The 14,185-nt window shown below is 52.2% G+C and overlaps 1 protein-coding gene across 1 annotated transcript in view; it reads right to left on the reverse strand.

Moving 5' to 3' along the window:
- Window positions 1–4,611: 4,611 nt before the first annotated feature.
- Kcnq4 (potassium voltage-gated channel subfamily Q member 4) overlaps window positions 4,612–14,185 on the reverse strand; it is a 50,874-nt gene continuing 41,300 nt past the window's right edge. The window contains 5 exon segments of the mRNA XM_028886508.2: window positions 4,612–6,541; window positions 6,914–7,043; window positions 8,394–8,525; window positions 10,726–10,825; window positions 12,862–13,082. Coding sequence (XP_028742341.1) covers window positions 6,329–6,541; window positions 6,914–7,043; window positions 8,394–8,525; window positions 10,726–10,825; window positions 12,862–13,082 — 796 coding nt within the window. The 3' untranslated portion in view covers window positions 4,612–6,328.

Here is a 14,185-nt window from a genome sequence, read left to right on the forward strand (position 1 = left end):
ATCTATTATACCTGTTTACCAAGCTTCTCCATTTGGCTCCTATAATATTGGCCCCTGCTACATGGGAAGTTTTCATCTTCAAGGGGAGGGATGAGTTTTCATGTCATTTGACTTCCTCAGGCCACATAGCCAGCAATTAAAGGAAGAGTTAATGTCCTAGCTGCATGGCCTGCTCCCTACAAGGGGAAGCTGAGGGACTACACATCAGGGCAAGGCAGGCTAGGTCTGGAATCCAGGGGATGCACTAAGGCCCCTCTGACAGTCAGCCCTCTGTCTTCTGTATCTGTGCGTTCTGCATCCATAATTCCAACCAACTGTGGAGACAGATGACGAGTAGATAGATAGGATGATAAATAGATGGTAGGTATGTAGGTGGTTGTCTACAGATACATAGAGTAGACGGTGTCAGAGATAGATGATAGATAGGTAGATAGGTAGATAGATAGATAGATAGATAGATAGATAGATAGATAGATAGATATTGCATTTATACTGGCTATGTACAGGATTTTCTCTCATTATCACTTCATGAACAACACGGTATAGCAACTATTTCATATAACATTTACACTGTATTTGGGGATTATAGGGTAGAGGTGATTTAAAGCATGCAGGAGGATGTGTGTAAGTCATGCTATACTCTTTTATAATGAAAATTGAATTTCCACAGTTTTAGTCTCTAGAGTAGATCCTGCAGCCAACCCATCATGATTACTTTACTTCCATAGACAACACTAAAAGTTAATGAAAAGCTATGACACCCAAACCATGCAGGACCACTAAGGATTCAGACCCTTCAGAGATAATTTAGGTCACTTTATCACATAGAGAACCCTAACCAGGCGCTGGAGATGATGGCTCAGTGGTTAAGAGCACTGATTGCCCTTGCAGAGGACCTGGTTCCCAGCACGCACATGATGGTTCACAACCATCTGTAACTACCGTTCCAGAGAATCCAGTGCCCTCTTCTGGCCCCTGTGGGCTCCAGACATGTGTGTGGTACATAGGTGCACACAGAGGCAATACAGGAAATAAAAATAAAATTAAAAAAAGCCATCAACCCCTAACCAACAGAGAGATTGGCAAAGGAAAAAAAGGAGGGGGAGCAGGTAAGGATTAATAAATTATACGCCAGCTATGGCATAGTTTGCATAAAGAAACGTGTCTCTATGAAAGATCAGTTACCACCAAAAAAGAAAAAAGTCTATAATAGCTATTCATGTTTTCTTCTTTGCTTGGGATGTTGTGGCATTAATTTTTTTGTTTTATTTTTCAATAGCATTAATTTATTCCTGCCCCCCCTCCCTATTCCATGAACTAAAGTTCCCTTTAAAAGCCACATCTGTGTTGAAGACTCTGCAAACTGACTGACTAGAACCCTGATTGTGGAGTTTGGAATGCTGCAGACCAAGAGCCACAATTATCTCGTACTATCTTTAGTCCGCTTAATCTAATCGCCATTTATCACTGTTACGCTTTGAATGTAAATGCCCTGCACAGGCTTGTATGTCTGAATACTGGGTCCAGAGGGTGGCGCTGTTTGGGGGCGGGGTTGTGGAACCTTTTGGACATGGAGCCTAGCTGCAGATGCACACCGCCACAGAAACAGGGCTTGAGAGTTAGAAGCTATAAGTCATAAGAACTCAGCTTCCAGCCTGAGGTCTTTGGTTACTGCTCTGACAAGATATAAAAAAAAAAAAAACCACATGCTCCGGAAGCTGTGAACTCAGCCAAGTCTTCCCTACCAGGACAGACTACACTGTGTGAAACCATACGCCATTCTTCTTTTTAAATTTTTCTCCTCTATTAAGTTGTTCTGGCAGCTGCAGTTTAAAGGATGAGAAAAATAACTAATACAGTTGCTACCCTCTGGGCTGGGGACTAATTCCATTGGCAGAATACTTATCGAGCATACATGAAAACCTTAGGTACCTTATAAACTGAGTGTAGTGGTGCATCCTGGGAAGTAGTGGTACCAGGATGAGAAAAGTCAAGGTCATTCTTAGCTATGAGTTTGAGACCAGCCTGGGATACATGAAACCCTGGGGATAGAAGTGGGGAGGGGAGGGCTTGAGGAAGAAAGAAGGGGAGAGGGAGAAGGAGGGGACAGGAAGAGGGAGGAGGAGAGGCAGGGGAGAATGGAGAGGGAGTGGGAAGAGGGAGACTGAGAGAGGAAGAAGAAGAAGGAAAAAGAAAGTTGTGTCTGTTAGGTAAAAATTTTGGAAACTATCACCTCTAAGTAGCTTCCACCAACTCAAAAGTTAAGAATGACATCAGATCAGATCTGACACCTCTGCAAAGACGTCCCCGCGGCTTCGCTGTATCCCATCCACCTGCTGTCCCTAGCGATGGATCTGGCAAACACATTGATTTATGACTGTCTTTTGGTCTATGACTATAAAAGTTCATGTAACCGCTTCCACAATAAAGATGTCACTCAGGGCAACCTGAATTTGTATCCCTGAACCAGGGTCACTTATACTTGGCTCAGAATAAGTTCCTTTTCCCTTTGGAACAAGGGTAGTCCCTTTGTGAACAGTCTTCTACAAGATCGTAGTGTGAGGTCCGTGTTTGGGTGTACTAGGAGCAGCTAACACCCTCCCAATAAGGTTGGCTGGCTAGTTCCCGGAGATGGACGGTTTTGTTAGACTGAGGTTTGGGAGCTGGAGAGATGGCTCAGTCGTTACCAGTGTACACTGCTCTTCCAAAGGACCCAAGTTCCGTGCCAGTTCCAGGGGGATCTGGAGTTTCTACCCTCTAAGGGGCATTCACATGCACACACCCACACAGAGACAGGCACATACACATAGGTAAAAAATAAAACAAATACATAAAATAGTTTTTAAAAGGCTGTGGGACTGTGTGTCTTCTTTTGCAGGGAGAGAGTTAGAAGGATCTTGTTTGTGTGAAGCATAGTTTTGTCTTATTTGGTGGTGGACACTGTCATATGGCTGTCTGATACGTGTGGGTTGATGTGTACCGTTATTGACTGTTCGGGGGGGTCTGTTGTCATCCTTAGATTCCAAGAGCTTCTGTGACACTATGACTTTAAAAAAAAAGGATTAGCAGGGAAAGATCAGAAGGCAGATGTAGAGATGTTTTTACTTTCTTTCCCACAAGGCTCTGTGGTCGACGTGCATGCCTAGGCAGGCCTCTCTGTATCCCTAGCAGAACTTCCTTTACGTATCTCCAAACTCAAAAACTTGTCCTCCCTCCCTCCGTCTGTCTGTCCGTCCGTCCGTCCGTCCACGTGTGTGTGTGTGTGTGTGTGTGTGTGTGTGTGTGTGTGTGTGTGTGTGTGTTAGTTAGTGCTAGGGACTGAACCAGGACTTAGAACATGCCAAGCAAGTACTCTACCATTGGGCCACACTGCCAGTACCAAGCTTGTGAGTTTTGATGTCTTCCTGCATTTTTGCTGTTCCAGGAAGGGTTGCTGTGTCCAACAACTTTCTCTAGGTAACCCCAGATTTTCTGTTCCTTGCTCTGCCTGCACCACAGCTCTCCATTGTAAATCCTCCTTGTGGAATAAGTACCATTCTGGGTCTGACGTGAATTTGGAAGAAACATCCCATCTCTCAGGTCACCTGGGTCACTCTGACAATTAGAGACTAGCTGATATAGACCAGAGGAAGCCCTCTGGGTGGTAAGTATCATTTGGCAAGATCCATAAATGCCAGGGTGGTGCTTCCCGGGTGGCTTAAGTTTATTGAGACCTTTGCTTCTATGAAGAAGGGGAAGGACATGACTTTCCTACCGCTGAGCCTTTTTGGAGAATCATGATGAAATATTGACAATAACTTGGATTGTTCACTGCTTATCATGCCCCCGCCCCACGGGAATCCCGTGGCTAAGGAGCCCTAGGTGTCCGGCCTAAACCTCCCTAGAAGTTGAAGTGATGCTAGCAGTGAACACTTCCAGTGACTGGTTCCTTTCTCTTCCCAGAGCCAACTGAACAAAAGGCTGTGTGTGCTGGAGTAGCGTCGAATGCACGTTTGAGGCCAGGCTGGGCTACATACCCTGTCTGAATAAATACCTAAATACCCTGTCTGAAAAAGTAAAGGGCTGGGTGCACTGGCTGTGTCCTGATTCTAAATGTACAAACAGCCACATTCTTTTTTCCCTCCTTACCAGTGCTTCTGTGTGTAAATGAACAAAATGAATTATGTAAATTATTGGAAGTCAAAGAGAAAAACCTACTATCTGCCATAAGGCTGAGATATGCTCAGAGACTCTGTCTCAAAAACAAACAAACAAAAAAATAAACAACCCCCCACAAACAAAAAGTCCCCTACCACTGTTTCTGGTTTCCTGACAGGACAAACCACCAGGAACGTAGTATCCACTTCTCACTGGTCCTCACAAGAGGTCCACCTGGCTGTGAGGAGGGCCGAGCAGAGGGATTAGCAAGAGTTCCAGCACCTAAATTTACCTGTCTGTGAAGTCAAATCTACTCCCCTAGACGCTTCAGTTATCCGGGACAATGTGTCTTTTCTTTTTCCTTGGGCGGTATGGAGCTGGGCCTGTATGGCTTACAATAATTCCAATTCTCATTTCCACCATCAAATCAGGAGCCTCAGCCCTCAGCCACGGACCACAACCAGGACCAATCACTTCCTACTGAAAACTTTAATGAAACCAATAAGTTAATAAGTTAACAAAGTGAGGTACTTGCACATCTGAGAACGGGGTCGGTGGGGGAACCTCGATCGTGGAAGGAGGGAGGGCTGCTTCTTCCCATGTCTCCTTTGGTCACAGGGTAATCTTCTTCTCCAGCCCCTCTGGGCAGCTGTCTCTGAGGAGGTGGAGCGGCTCTCTAGGGTCGGTGCAGTGCGAGTGAGACGAGCCAGGATGGGCTCCATCCAGGGCATGATGGTACATGCAGATGGTAGGGCAGAGCCGGGGCTGAGCACGATTCCACCCAGGCCCCGGCACTGGTACATGCAGGTCCCAGTATGAGATGCAGACAGTTAGGCCTCAACCCCTTGTTCCCACGCACCCCCGAGAGTGTCCTCATTGGTCCACCACCTCAACTCCCTTGCCACCTGCACGGGCCTTGCATAAGAGGAACCAAAGGGGGCGGGGATCCAAAGCTGGTGCTGAGGCCTGCCGTGTTTGGGCGTGTGTGCCCATATGCCGGTTGGAGTGAGCCGGTGGGGCAGAGGCCGGTGCAGGTGAGAGCCAGCTGCCCTTGGTATAGCACTGGATAGTGTGTTCTCTCTGGGACTAGGAAGAGGGCGTGCATGCCTGGGTTCTCTCCAGTGGTGTGCAAGGTCTGGAGGCCCCGGCCTGGGTTATGCTGTGGGGATGCCAACGCAGTCCTCAGGGCAGCCAGAGGACTCCTGTTGGGGAGCAAGAAAAATTCTGAGGCTGGGTCTGGGGAGACCTCTGGATGCTCCCTTTCCTGCCCAGGAGACCAAGTGGCTTTGTGCTCACGCCTCCAGGTGTGTGTGGTCGTGTGCGTCACTGTGTGAGGCGTTCTGATGGAGAAATAAAAGGGCCATGCTTGTGTTCTTGGTGGTGGGCCGCTGACTAGTAGGTTTGGGGAAAATACAAGAATTTGTGCTGTCAAAACTGTCTGGAGGACCAGTAGGACATCCAGCAGCAAGAGGGAGCCCCTGGGTGACCCCTGCAAAGAGCAGAAAGGCCCAGGCACTGTCCTTGGGAGAGGACAGGGAAGTTTAGGCCCCATGCTGGGTGGGGGTGGATGATAAGCCAAAGAATGGAGGTTGGGTATGGCTAAGCAGCCTGAGGCCAGCTACTGCTGGGGCCCATCTCCCAGTGCGGGAGAGGCAGAGGAACCCCATGGGGGTCCCCAAAGTTGCATATTTAACATAGTTTGCATATATGGTGCCCATCTACCTTATGGCAGAGTCCTGTGCTTTGTGGGCACCTGTGGGGGCACCTTGGGCCCATCCCCGAGTGGGGCAGGGCTTGGCAGGAGGACTTCCCTGCTCTGCCTGGAAGGGCGGGCCTGGAGACCTCACCTTGCATAGCTAGAAGCTGGTTCAGGGACCAGGGCCCCAGCGCCCTGCTCCCATTCCCCGGACAGAGCCCCTGCCAGGCGGGTCATATTGAACCTTAATGGAGCCGGCAGGGTCCGGGAGTGTCCAGAGGCCTCCGGGCAGCCACTGCTGCGGCCCACCACGTGGCCTGGCATTTCGTGCTCCTGGGGCGCTGGTACCTGGCATCGGGTATCTCGCCCACCCAGACAGCTCAATACTGTGTATGGCCTCTCTCCCTGCCAGGGAGCGAGTTCAAGTATGAGGGGTGAGGCCTCGGGGTGAGTCCGAGGGGCAGACGGAAGGCTGCCCAGCCCCTGAGAAGCCCTTCAGTCCATGTTGGTGCTGACTGAGCGAGAGATGCTGAGGGTCTGTGCCGAGACGGAGATGTCCTCGTGGTCTACAGGGCTGTGGTAGTCCGAGGTGATGTCCGGGTCAAAGAGCGGCACTTGCACGGTCCCCAGGCTGGCCGAGGTGCCGGAGCGTAGGCAGCGGGAGTAGAAGCCCAGCAGAAGATCCAGCTTGTGCTCGATGGACTGCACCTGGGGGGGGGGGGGATGAGGAGCGAGGCTAGAGAGGGTGTTGGACCCGAGGGCCGGGCGCCGCTGGGGAAGGGATGGGCCTGGACGGGGCGGGGCCGGAGCTCGGGGGCGGAGCGTATATAGGAGGCGGGGCTTGGAAACGATTTGGACGCCAGGTAGGAGGCATGGTTAGGACCGGCTTACGCCTTGGGGATCCTTCAGGAATGGGGGTGAGTGGGCTTTCTTGGAGCCGGGCTTGTTTGTGGGAGGGAGCTTGGCGGAGCAGAACTCAGCATGTGGGCCCCGCTAGGGCCCCCAGGGGCCAAGGCTCGGCCCTGCAGCAGTGCTGTGCAGCTCATGCAGCCATGGGGTGGAAGTCCTTCCTACACTCACCTGCTTTTCCACCTTGACTACGCGCCCCATCATGCTGATTTCATCCACTGCCTCCGTGTCCGAAGGCCCCTTATCGCCCTTCTCCCTAGTCTTGCGGTCCCCGGGCCCTCGACCCACAATTTGGTCCACCCTGTGGGGGAAAAAAATAAACTATCCAAGAGACTGAGTCGCACTGTGCCTCCCTTCCAGGAGAACCCTTGGTTGACCGCTGACCGGGAAGACAGACCGAATTCTGGTGGGAAGAGGCCACTTCCCTGCCCAAGGGAGGCTGAGCCTGGGAGACACCAGTCCCTTGCTTTGAGAATTCTCCAAATAACAAGCGGAGCCTCCGAGGTGAGAAATGACGGGCTGGGAAAGGGAATGTTGGAAGGTGGACAAGGCCGGAGCGAATCCCAGCCTCTTCCACGCTCGCTAGTTCATAGCAATGCAAGTGTTATCTTGACCCTCTGCCCGCAGCCCTGCTTCCTTTTCCTCAGAAGCCACTCCAGTCAGACTTCCCCTCCCCCAAGTGAACTCCATGTTGCTAAATCCAGTGATCAACTCAGTCCTTATTTACTCGACCCAACAGCAGCAGAGGTCACATCTGATCACTCTTTCTTCCCACAATCCTTTATTTGTTCTTTTCCCCCCTTCTAGACAGGGTCTCTTGTGACCCAGGCTGGCTTTGACAACTCTCTCAATAGCCAAGGCTGGACCACTGATCCTCCTGCCTCTAGCACCCCTCCCCCCAATACTGCTGTTGTTGTTAAGACTGGGCCCCCCTGTGTTGCCCTGGCTGACCTGGAACTCCCTCTGTAGACCAGGCAGGCCCCAGACTTACAGAGATCCACCTGCTTCTGCCTCTCCAGTGCTGGCATGAAAGATAGGCACCACCAGGCACCACCTCGAATGTTATTTTTTGAGTTAATAAATGAGCAGACAGTGAGAAAATAGGGCACACGAGAAAAGAAAGCTCTAGGCGATTTGGGACTTGATATAAAAGTTCTTCCTTGATCTTGAACCTAGGGGACATGCAGGATTCTCAAGGCAAGAATGGAAAGGTAACTTGCTTCACATTGCTACTTGGGAGACGGGAAGTCAGTGGTTACTGTGGGTCAGTTACTTCCAGATCTGGAGACAGGCCTCCTAAGGAAGCTGTCAAGGCATGAATATGGACTGGACTCATCCGGAGGACTACAACTGAGGTTGTTTTGTTTTTCAGCTTCCAAGCAGCCTGGGAACTGCAAGCCAGGGATCTTTTGGTTTGGATTGGATTTCTGGTTTCTTTGTTCTTTTGAAGCAGCATCTCATAGCCCAGGCTAGCCTAGAACTCATGGTCTTCCCGCCTTTGTCTCCCCAGTGCTGAGATGACAGGTGTAGGACAGTGAGCCTCCTAGAGGACCTTGCCCACCTGGGCAGTGCCCTTAGAGAGCACAGACGGCTCACCTGGGCTGGGACTGTCAACTCCCTCCCACTTCCTTCCCGATGCCTGCATACCCACCGAGCTTGCAGGCTCTTGATCCGCCCCAGCATGTCCAGATGCCCTGCGGAGTATTGCTCGATGACATCCTTCACATCATATGGCCGCAGTGTCTCCTTGAATTTCCTTTTGGCTACCAGGAACTTCAGAATCCTGTTAGAGGAGGGGGAATCTCTGGCAGTTGCTCTTGTTCCAGCAGGGGACACTTTTCCAATCTCTTCTCTGCCCCTTTGTCCAGATCCAGGTCATCTGCTTGGACCACTCCAAACAACCTCTGCTGGGTCCCCAGCCTCCTTACCTAACCACCAGGCTCCCCTTTGCCCTGCACACCCACAGACTGGCTTGGTGTCTCTCATATGCCTGCCTCTACAGCCTCATTAACAGAGGAGGCGGGGAATGGACCCCTTGTCTCTCAGCTCAGTGGGACACGGAGCTTCTAGAACACCAACTGCTGCTGTCGGCTTAGGAAAGAAACGTTGTATTCACTCTACACATACTTGGCAATTGTGTGCAGGGTTTTGGACACCCAAAGGGAGATTCGATCCCTGGCTACAGAAAGCCCAGGCCTAGGGTGGGAGGCTGGGAGGGTCCAGGCAGTTGGGGGAGACTAGAGCCAGGTTCAAAGAATAGGAAAGGAGAGCTCGGAGCCATGAGAAGGGAAGGCCTCAGCAGGCAGAGCCTTGGGTGGTGTTTTCCAGCCAGGGGCAAGAAAGCTGCTCCTGCTCTGAAGAAAGGAGCTTCCCAGAAACAGGCAGGGGAGCCTGGCACAGGACTAACTGTGAGGAAGGGGCGGGGGCTGGGTGGAGAAGGCACTGGGCTGGAGAGGCGTCATCAGTCTGCCTTAACACGCTTGCTCTGCCAACTCCTGGAGAGAATGTGCCGGGGTGCTCCGTGGTCTAGGCACGAAGACCAGTTCTCAGGATGAGCCTGAGCTGGGAGGAGACAGATTTGAGCAACCCAGAGGTCAGACAAGAGACTTCTGAGTCCAAATCTAAGTTGACTCCTATGGCTGGAGACAGGGTAGGCAGTGGTACCATCAACTGCCTGACTTGGGGAGGTGGGCAGAGGAGCAGTTTGGGGGGCATTCTGGGTGTGTGTGTGGGAGGGGGTGCTGTGAGGGTGCCAAGCAGAGCTGTGCCCTCACAGCTCAGATACCGTGTCCAAGATGGTGGTCACAGAAAGGGAGAAACAGGATGTATGGAAAGAGGTGAGGACAGGCCTGACTGAGCTGGGAGGGGGACCCAGCTGGCTGATCTGAAAAGGAACACAAGAAGAGGCTGTGGGTGGGCAGGGGCATGAGCCAGGGCACAGGTCAAGGGAGCTGAGCTTCAGTGGCCTCCGGAGCCCAGCTGCAGGCTAGGAATGGAGACCTAGCCAGGACTCCTCGCCAGGAAGCTGGGGCCAGATCCACACTGGGCAATGGTTACAGGACACAGGAGACCAGTCCCTGCTGAATTATCACAGCAGCCAATATATCATGGCTTTCAAACTGTTTGACCAAGACTTACATAAAGAACACATCTTATCCTGCAAACTAGTACGCAAACACACACAGATTGAAATACAAATTTCATAAGCATTATCACCCTGAGTATGAGACATTCAGTCTCATATTTTTTTCTTTTTATTTGATTTTTGAAGCAGGAACTCCTGCAGTCCAGGATAGCCTCAAACTGTCGATGTAGCCAAGGATGACCTTGAATTCCCAAGCCTCCTTCTTCTACCTCCCAAGTGTTACACAGAACTGTGCCACTATGCCCAGCTTCAGGTTTTTTTGTTTGTTTGTTTGTTTGTTTTGTTTTTAAATGCTGCCACGACACACTGGCAGTATCACTGAGTTCTAGACCTGTGGTATGAAGAGTACTGCTCTTGAGGATGTCCTAGGAGCAACAGAGAGGCCAAGGCACCCAGGGAGAAAGTTTGTGAAATAGAGACAAAAGGAGCTTGGGAAGAAAAACACGTGTAGAGTAGGTAGGGCCTGTCAAGGGTCTCTGTCACTGCTCTGGGGCGAGAAAGAAAGAGGCTGCCACACGGTTGGAGAAGGAGAACGGGGAAAGAGGAGCAGAGAGGCTGAGCTGGGATGACGGGGAGGACATGGTATGTGTAAGGACAGAGACTGATGGGCAGCTGTGCCACTGGCCCCCAGAGCCAGGCCCTCTGGACACGTTGTGTGTCGTGTAGGAGCAAACGGTGCTGGAAGCCATATGCTCCCTGCCCACACCTCCTGCACTCCAGGCAGGTAGCAGCTGGCACCCTGGGAGCTGTGCCAGGCCTGGCCATGAGGACAGGCCCAGATGGGGAGCAGTGACAGGTAGCAGGTGGGAGAGCTGCTCACCTTGGGCTTCAGCCTCACCTGACAGAACGGATGACCGTCTTCACAGCAGGCATGACGTCATCCACCGTGAGCTCACACTGGTAGCTCTTCTCCTCAGCCACTTCCTCCGAGGGGCCCTCTGGAAAAGGCAGGAATGGTACATGAGGGGCAAGGGGTAGGAGAAGAAAGCACCCCCAGTGCCCATGTCCTTTAGCAGTGCTAATAAGAGGACAGAGAGGTAGGAAGGGTCCAGAACCTTCCTGAGGCTCAAGGCAGGCCAGGTTCCTGCCTTCCTGGCTGGTGGTTCTCATCGCTCTGTGTTACATGTCCTTTTGCCTCTTCTAGTGCTGAGCAGGGCAGACATCTGCCTGGTGACAGGTGGCTGCTTTAGAGGACATACGGTCTAGCCTGGGACAAAGGTGATGCACACAGCCTTGGAGGACATGCTATGTGCTACTCCTTGCAGGGCCGGAAGCCCCAAGGAAAAGGCATTTATCTGATACTCTTTACAGAGTCTTGTATGGTCTTCTCTTCCAGTTGGGAGTGAGGGGGGTTGGGAGGGTAGGAACTCCAGCTAGTGCCCCTGCCAATATCTGCTACAAGAAAGGCCCTTAAAGCGAGGATGGGAAAACAGCTTCTCAGAGGCTGGTACCCTGTGCTCCAGGAGGGTGTACTTCGCTCACCACGCAGGAGGAAGGTGACCCCAGGCACCTTCCATGGGTCAGGGCCTCCCAAAGAACTACTGGTTTGTGGTGTTAAGTAACTTTCCAGGAAAAGGCTGAGTCTTCCATCCTCAGCATCTTGGCACAGCACAGGCAGAGGTTTTGAGCTGATCTCTCCTTCCAAGAACAACAGGAGCATCCTGTCCTCATCCTCCATAGCTTCCTGTCCTCATCCCCCATAACTTCTTGTCCTCATCCCCCATAACTTCCTGTCCTCATCCCCCATAACTTCCTGTCCTCATCCCCCATAACTTCCTGTCCTCATCCTCCATAACTTCCTGTCCTCATCCCCCATAACTTCCTGTCCTCAACCTCCATAGCTTCCTGTCCTCATCCTCCATAGCTTCCTGTCCTCATCCTCCATAACTTCCTGTCCTCATCCTCCATAGCTTCCTGTCCTCTCCTCCATAGCTTCCTGTCTTCATCTGCCATTGGATCTATTTACCCTTTCTTTCTGTACCAAGAGCCTACAGTACATTCAGCAGGGGCAAGGAGTCTGTCAGGAGACCCCATATATCCTTCCCATTTTCCAGAAGAGGACACTGAGGCATAGAACAGAGCAGCCTCTTGCCTAAGTCCCAGTGAAAGCTAGAACCCAAAGGGACCATCTTCCTCTAACAGTGGAGAAATGGCCCCTGCCAGACCCCTAGCCACAGCGGCATCAGGCCAGGCTGGTGCAGGTGACAGCAGACGGCACTTTTGGCCAGCCTTGCTTCAGATAAGAGCTCTCCCACTCACATGCTGAGAGTCTCAGTTTCCATGTCTACAGGGTGGAGGCAAAACAGAGTAGCTGAGAGAAGCAATGGAGACTGTCCAGTGGGCAGCTGCACACAGGGTTAGGACTCCTTCCAGAGTGCCCCGAGAGCTGGCTGCTGCTGGGCACTCACTATGAATTCCACCCTCCTGTTCGACTTCCGAGGATCACCTCACTTACGCCTCAGAATCTTTCTCCGAAATAGATACTGCTATGGCCTCCATTTTACAGATGGGGAAAGTGGGACCCAGAGTGATGTGGTCACTTATCTAAAACAGGTGACGGAGGGCCAGTGAGATGGCTCAGGGAGAAGAGTGATTGGCATGCAGGCTGATGACCAAGTTTGATCCGGAGGACCCACGTAGGAGGGAGCCAACTCCCACAGGTTGTCCCCTGACTTCCACTCACACAGACATGGACACATACACACCATAAATAAGTAAAATATAATTTAATTTTAAAAAAATTAACAGAGACAGTAATCAGTTCTTGGAAGCCTGGTTCCAATCCTGTGCTCTGCCAAAAGCCCCCTCTAGATTCTCATTTGATTATCCTACAGTCTGGAGACTGGGTTATAGCGAAGAGGAAGTTCTGATGACGGTTTTCTAGAGCAGATGACCTGAGCCAGCCTCCTCCCCCACCCCACCCCACCCCCACCACCGCCACCTCCAGCAGATGCACATGACCTCTGGGGCTTACCCTCAGCAGAGCTGCGAGGCTTGAGTCTTAGAGAGGCCCGGAAGCGGGTGCGGTCATTGAAGCTCCAGCTCTTCTGCACCTTGCTGGGGCTGGACGCCTCACCCACCTGCTCACTGCTTGGCGAGGTGGGTATTGGCGGAGGTGCCAGGTGCTGTTTGGAGGGACCTGTCCGCTTCTGGGAGCTGCTCATGCGGATGCGGTCTTTGATGCCCATCCGGCTGCTGGCGGGGCATGGCGGGCCAGGGAAAGGGTCAAGTTAGCTGGTGCTGAAGCAGGTCAGCAGGCAGGTGGGGGCAAAGCTGACCTAGGGGCTAGCTATCGGGTCTGGATTTCCCACCAGTCATTTCCTCGGGTGTGGCGAGGGGGCCCTGATGCCTACAGGAAGCTAGGTTAGGTCAATGGGGACACATCCCTTCCCCAGCCCCACCTCCCACTCTTTCCCATCCCCATCCCCAGACACATAAGGGTCACACAGGAGACAGATGACAGAGTGAAAGCAGTGAGAGAAACCGGAAGGAAGTGAGAGACGGGAGGACAGAGGACCCCGGACCAGCCCAGGTAGGTGGGTGGGGAGTGGAGGTAGCAGACCCTGTGGGCACAGACACACTGTAGGAGGAGCTCACTGGTCAGGAACACAGAGCCAGGCTCCGGGCCTCCTTGTACCCAGGGGTTGGCTTTGTGGAAGCGAAAGTGTGTGCACATGTGTACCCGGGTACACAGCCCCCCATGTGTACACACAGTGTGTATACATGTGTCCATTTACACCTCCTCCTCCCCCACCGCTGGAGCCATCTTATCCCACACTGGTCAGGTCGCGGCTTCAGGACCTGGAGCGACTGCATAAACAGGACGCTGCAAACGTAGGTCTCTACCCCAGATTTCCATGTGTTGTTAGCTGGGGGGCTGTGTGATATGATGGCCTGCTGAGGCTATGCATGTCCAGGGCACACCAGGTGCTGGTCCCCTCCATGAGGATTTGTGTGTGGTAACCTGTTCTCCTGTGGTTTTCCCTGCCTGAGTTCTGCTTTCCAAGACTGACATCCTACCCACATGGTCTTAGAGCACCTGGAAGTCTCGTCTTTCTGCCTACTCACCTGTGTGCTTGTGAACACACGTGTGTGCAAGAAAGCTTGCTCTCGCTTCTCTTCCTGCACCCTGCTCCCCGTCACTTCCCCCAAACCTTGGAGGACAAACAGAAGGAGGCCTCCATTCCCCTCAGACAGGCCCCAGTTAACCAATACCTGGTAGAGCAACTCTGTGTCCAAGAGGTTCGAGAACCATGCTATGCTGTTGGTAAGACCTCAGCAAGCATCCTCCACCCCAC

This window comes from Peromyscus leucopus, chromosome 2, assembly GCF_004664715.2.
Source record: "Peromyscus leucopus breed LL Stock chromosome 2, UCI_PerLeu_2.1, whole genome shotgun sequence".
NCBI classification, from domain to species: Eukaryota; Metazoa; Chordata; class Mammalia; order Rodentia; family Cricetidae; genus Peromyscus; species Peromyscus leucopus.